Source organism: Chiloscyllium plagiosum, chromosome 5, assembly GCF_004010195.1.
Source record: "Chiloscyllium plagiosum isolate BGI_BamShark_2017 chromosome 5, ASM401019v2, whole genome shotgun sequence".
Lineage (NCBI taxonomy): Eukaryota > Metazoa > Chordata > Chondrichthyes > Orectolobiformes > Hemiscylliidae > Chiloscyllium > Chiloscyllium plagiosum.
The window spans coordinates 114,770,543-114,777,080 of record NC_057714.1 but is presented as its reverse complement, the minus strand read 5'-3'; the positions used below and the strand labels follow the sequence as shown (position 1 = coordinate 114,777,080).

The 6,538-nt window shown below is 48.2% G+C and overlaps 1 protein-coding gene across 1 annotated transcript in view; it reads left to right on the top strand.

The window, feature by feature from the left end:
* Nucleotides 1–6,538, top strand: part of ghrhrl (growth hormone releasing hormone receptor, like) — a 71,661-nt gene that overhangs the window by 6,763 nt on the left and 58,360 nt on the right. Inside the window, exons 3-4 of the mRNA XM_043690845.1 lie at nt 2,056–2,163; nt 5,899–5,996. Coding sequence (XP_043546780.1) covers nt 2,056–2,163; nt 5,899–5,996 — 206 coding nt within the window. The remainder of the gene's footprint in view (nt 1–2,055; nt 2,164–5,898; nt 5,997–6,538) is intronic.

Here is a 6,538-nt window from a genome sequence, read left to right as displayed (position 1 = left end):
GAGAAGTTGGGGAGGAGAGAGATGGAGAAGTTGGGGGGTGGGAGAGAGTGAGTGAAATGTTGCTGATGTGTAGGGGTGGTGTCGAAATGAATGGGATGAACTGTACATTAAATAGGAGGCTATGAAGCTGAAACAGTAAAGGATGGACAGTAAGATTGGAAAAAGCAAAACACACTGTTTTGGGATACAAATTAAAAGAAAGCTCTGTTTTCCTCTTGCTCTGTTAACCCACACAATGTCTGAAAGTGCTCAGACCCAGTGGATTATTTTTGAAATGTGAACATTGTCGAAATGGAGGAGACACTGGAGACAAATTGTGCATAGCAAGCTCACACCCAGAGCGAGGGGTTAATCACCAGCTCAATCGTTTGCCCGTGGTTTTATTGACTAATTAGTTCCTGCTGCGGGGGGCTAGCTTGAGAAGGTGATGGGGAGCTGACTTCTTGAATTGTTGCTGTCCACCTGCTGTGGGTGACCAAGACCTTTGTGTTTTTTGAGTAGTCCAGGGGATATGGATACCTGTTTTTTACCTCAATATAACTCCATGGGGTTATTAGCATTCGGCAGAGAAGGGTCTTGAATTCCAGCCAAAGTTAGTATCTCTGACCTTGCAGCACCCTCAACATCGCAAATAGCTCTCACTGTGGGACACAGCAAGCCACCAGCCCTGAAGAGAGGGCCGAGCATATGAAATGCAGTCGTCCCTCTCCAGATCTCCCCCACTATTCACTGCCGGGGCCTTCCAGAAATTTCCTTGGTACCTGCCTCATTCTGTGGCATCGCCCAGATTGCCTATCTCAGCAGCATTGAGCTGTCCAGGAGGATTCTGGGAGACTGATTCTCTGATCTCCCCATGGTGGGGAAAGATGGGGAGGAGACGGGGACATGGGGTGGAGACGGGGAGATGGGGAGATGGGGAAATGGGGGAGGAGATGGGAAGAAATGGAGAAATGGGGAGGAGATGGGGAGTGGGGAGGAGATGGGAGTGGGGAGGAGATGGGAGTGGGGAGCTGGGGAGATATTAATCTGCCCATCCACCCTTTGGCCTATTCAGGCCCTATTGTTGCCCCTGATAAGCCATTCAGTGATGAAAAGATGTGACTGATGTTAGACTGATAATATCTTCCTGGTGGACTGGCAGAGCTGTGAGTAACCTGTTTATGGTAAAGTATGGAGGTTCTAGGTTGCTATAAAACTGCACATCTCACAGGGAAACCTGGTCCAAGCTACAAGTTACAAAGGCATGGATGAGGGTTTCAGTGACAGGGAGCTGAGGCTGATTTGGAAGTAGGCAAGGGGAGTAGAATGGGTTTGTAGAATAGACCCACCCATCCTACTGTGTCCCCACATTTACCATGGCGAGCCTACACATCCCTGAACACGACAGACTCTTTATTTTAGCATGGACAATCCACCCTGACCTGCACACCGTTGGACTTTGGGAGGAAACCGGAGCACCCGGAGGAAACCCATGCAGACATGGGGAGAACGTGCAACCTCTACACAGACAGTTGCCCGAGGCTGGAATCGAACCCGGGTCCCTGGCGCTGTGAGGCAGCCGTGCTAACCACTGAGCCACCCTGATACCCACGTAGCTAGGACTTCATCTCTTGAGAACAAACGCAACACTCGGGATGCTCGGAGAGTCTCAGCTCGAATACCAGTGAACCTTACATGGTATCAGCATCCACCCTGCTGATCACCGGGCTGTATGAGGCAGCCACCATCATCGTTTAGGATTGGAATCTGCAGGGTCCACTTGCTTTTGTCTCAAACAACACGTAGTTTGCTGCCCGTTAGTGACCGACGTACTGGTGACACTGATCAACATTGTTAGGGAGATGGATGGCCCCTCTGTCTTACCCCTTTGACATCCTCGTCCACCAAGGTCACATGACATTCTCATCTTGAGGGCTGCTTCAGTCAGGCACCCCTCAGAATTAATGCTTTCCACTGCTTGTGCACTCTCTCAGAATCTGAGAGAGAGCTGCTCGTGATTAAATGGATTGCTAACCGATTTACCCAGCATGCCTTGCTTCACTCTGTTGTCTCTAGGCTGCCAGGCCGTATGGGATGGTGTGTTGTGCTGGCCCTACGCTGCTTATGGACAGATTGTCAATGTATCCTGTCCAAGGATCTTCTTACAGTTCAACCCAACTTTAGGTAAGATGCAATCTAAGAATAGCAGTTATGGTACAGAAGGAGGTCATCTGGCCCATTGTGAGTGTGGTGCTGGGAAAGCACAGCAGGTCAAGCAACATCTGAGGAGCAGACCTTCACTGGTTCTATGACCCTAGTGCCAACCTCCTGCCTTTGCCCCATATTCCTGATGGAGAAAGTGAGGATTTCAGATGCTGGAGATCAGAGTTGAGAGTGCAGTGCTGGAAAATTTAAACAATCCTTGGATAAGCACATGGATGATGATGGGATGGTGTAGGGGGACGAGCTGACAATAGTTCACAGGTTGGTCCTTCTTGATGAAGGGCCTGTTTTGCGCTGTATTGTTCTATGTTCTAAAAGCACAGCAGGTCAGGCAGCATCTGAGGGAGCAGGAGAATGTACATTTCTGGCATAGGCCCTTCATGAAGAAAGACTTGCGCGTGACCTTCGGATGCTGCCTGACCTGCTGTGCTTTTCCAGCACCACTCTCTGCCCTCCTATCCCTGACCACTCTGTCCAAATAGCCATCCGCTCCTCTCTTGAACATCTCCATTGACCCTGCTTCCACTACATTGTCAGACACTGCATGCACACCCAAACTGCTCGCTGGGTGAGAAAGGTGCTCTCTCGCTTGCTCCATCTGCACACCTTTTTAAATCCATTCCCTCTGGTTGTTACACCCTTTATGAATGGGAACAGCTTCTCCCCATCTCATGAATTTGAAAGCCTCCTAATTTACATTGATCCAGACCCTTTAACAGGAAAGTGCCCCGTGGGAGTCTTATAAAACTGGGCGGCACGGTGGCACAGTGGTTAGAACTGCTGCCTCACAGCACCAGAGACCCGGGTTCAATTCCGGGCAGTTCTCTGTGTGGAGTTTGCACATGCTAAATTGCCCGTAGTGTTAGGTGCAGGGGTAAATGTAGGGGAATGGGTCTGGGTGGGTGCGCTTCGGCGGGTCGGTGTGGACTTGTTGGGCCGAAGGGCCTGTTTCCACACTGTAAGTAATCTAATCTAAAAAACAAAGGTGTGACACTTGGCTCTGTGAGGAGGCATTAGCTCCGATGACAGATAGTTTGATCGGAGAGTAGGTTTGATGGAGTGCCTTAAAGGAGGGAGGAGACAGAACCAGGCAGAGAGGTGTCGGAAATGAATTCTGGAGATTGAGAAACAATACAGTCATACAACACAGAAACAGACCCTTCAGTCCAACTCGTCCATGCTGACCAGATATCCCAAATTCATCTAGTCTCATTTGTCAGCATTTGGCTCACATCCCTCTAAATCCTTCTTATTCATATACCCATCCAGATGCCTTTTAAATACTGCAATTGGCAAGGCAAGGTGGCTCAGTGGTTAGCACTGCAGCCTCACTGTGCCAGGGACCTGGGTTTGATTCCAGCCTCGGGTGGCTGTCTGTGGGGAGTTTGCACATTCTGCCCGTGTCTACGTGGGTTTCCTCCGAGTGCTCTGGTTTCCTCCCACAGTCTAAAGATGTGCAGTTAGGTCAATTGGCCATGCTAAATTGCCTGTAGGGCTGTGTAGGTTAGTTGCATTAGTCAGGGGCAAATATAGGATCGGGGAATAGGTCTGGGAGGGTCACTCTTTGGAGGGTCGGTGTGGACTTGTTGGGCTAAAGGGCCTGGCTCCACACTATTCTAATTCTAATTGTACCACTTCCTCTGGCTGCTTATTCCATATCCATTACACCCTGTGCATAAAGAAAGTTGCCCCTTTGATCCTTTTTATATCTTTCCTCTCTCACCCTAAACCCTCTAGTTCTGGAACCCCCCACCCCAGGGAAAAGCCCTGGTCTGTTTACCCTATCCACACCCCTCATGATTTTATAAACCTCTTTAAGGTCACCTCTCAGCCTCCGACGCTCCAGGGAATAAAGCCTGTATGAATTTCTATGAAATCCCTCCCTCATTCTCCGAAACCTCAGGGAACATAGTCCTGAACAATCAGTCTCTCCTTATTTATCAGCCCTGACTTCCCAGGAATCAGAACCAGAGTCATAATCCTCAAGTGGAACAGTGCGGGGAGGGAGAGAGTATGTTCGGCCTTTGTCCCTAACTTTAGCAAACTTGAATTTTCTTCTGAAAGTATGTACAAACATCAAGGGCCAAGGTAATTCTGGAAAACATGAAGCATAGACTAAGACAAACAAGGTTCACTTTGTGCACCCTCCTGTGGACCAGTGATTGAAGGATAGAACGATGAGTGGCGTTGCTGACTAATTGTGTTAATTATTCTCCAAAGATAAAACCTACGACAAATCCAAATTACAGGCAAGGAATCCTCCTCTGCGCTGGAGGGCTATTGGAAACCTGACTCCAAATTCATGTGTTCCTTCTAAGTGTGCTATGTTCACTACATGTTAAGCCTCAGATACCATATGCTCTCTTTCTCCTGTTAGGCCTCAAGCCTGTCTTTTGTTGAGCAAAGTAATTCGGACATGACCGGCACGTCATTACAGAACAGTGCAGAATTCATGAGTGTTCAAAAGAATGTTCTGGAATCCTCTGGCCTGCATGGGTTGGGGATGGATCCCCACAGGAAGTGCACTCTCTAAGTCTTGAACATAGAACATAGAACAGTACAGCACAGGTACAGGTCCTTCGGCCCACAATGGTGTGCTGACCATAACACCAAATTCAACAAATCCCTTCTGCCTGCCCTTGGTCCATATCCCTCCATTCCTTGCATATGCTTGTGCTTATCTAAAAGCCTGTTAAATTCCCCTATTGGATTTGCCTCCACCCCCACCCCTAGCAGCGTGTTTCACACCCCTACCACTCTGTGTAAAAAGAACTTGCCCCCATACCTCCTTTGAACTTTCCCTCTTTCACCTTAAATGCACGCTGTCTAGTTTTATACATTTTAACTTTGGGACAAAGGATTCTGATCGTCAACCCTATCCATGCATCTCATAATTTTATAGACTTCCATCAAGTCTCCCCTCGGCCTCTGCTGCTCCAGAGAAACCAACCTGAGTTTTTCCATCCTCTCCCTCTAGCTGATACCCTCTAATCCAGGCAGCATCCTGGTAAACCTCTTCTGCACCCTCACCAAAGCCCCCACATCCTTCCTGTAATGTGGCGACCAGATGTGAACGCAAGACTCTCAGTGTGGCTTAACCAAAGTCTTATAAAGTTGCACCAGGACATCCTGACTCTTGAACTCAATTCCCCGACCAATAAAGGCAAGCACGTCATATGCCTTCTGGAGACGTTGTAGAGTTTTATGGAAGGATTTTTAGAGCCTAGGACATGGAATGTTGTAAGTATAGGCACCAATGAGGAATGTTGAAGGGGGTATCGCCATAGCAACACTTTAAGGAACAAGGCTACTGCCATTATCTGCGAGTGAAGGAGATATGGACAATAAAGACTAGAGGCTTTCACATCTTGGAAATGAAAATATATCTTTGCACTTTGATCCCAGAGAGCTCCACCACTGCTGTGGTTTATATGTAGAGAGTGAGGGACCATTTTGAAAATAAAAATCAGACTTTGTATATCAGTCCTGCTTGTTGCTAGGTTACCTGATGACGTCAGGGATACCAAGTGCACCATGGGTATTTCCACGCAATTCTGGACCAATTTGAGAGAATGTTCAAAACCGTCTGGCCCTGGGTGTGTGGCAGGGAAGGATGTTTGAGGGGAGAGGCTGATTGATTGTGGATTTTCAGTGCTGGAATCTTTCATGCTACTGCCATTTTAATCTGTTTACCAGGCACAATCACAAGAAACTGTACCAGTGCAGGATGGTCCGTCCGATCACCAGCAAACTTGACCACTTGTGTAATGGACGCACCGGTACTGACAGCTGAGGTGAGTGTCTTTTCCCTGACCTCTGAAGGTAACCTTTCTGGCACAACCAGCTGGTCCCCAGCACCGAAACAATCCAAAGAGAAATCAGGATGGCATTCCTTGCAATAATGCCTCCTCATCCTCTTCAAGTATGAAGACATTGGAGAGGTCAAGAAAGGCAATGGAGACTTCGGCCTAGTTAACTTCCATTCGCCTTCCGTAGCTCATTCCCATTGGCCATCTGCATGCTCTTAAAGGGACTGCTGCGGTTCTAGAAGGCAGCTCACCACCACCTTCCCATGAGAATGGGCAGTTCTCTCAAGAAATGGGTAATAAATGCTGGTCTAGCCAGAGAGGGTCATATCCCACGTGTGAATTAAAAATAAACTTTCCCCTGGAGAAGGTGGTGGTGAATGCCGGAAATCAGAAACACGAACAGGTATTGCTGGAGAAACTCAGCTTCACTGAAGAGAGAGAAACAGAGTTAACGTTTTGGGTCCAGTGACACCGCACATCAGCTCTGATGGAGAGTCATCTGCTGTCAAAACGTGTCTTCTCTCTCC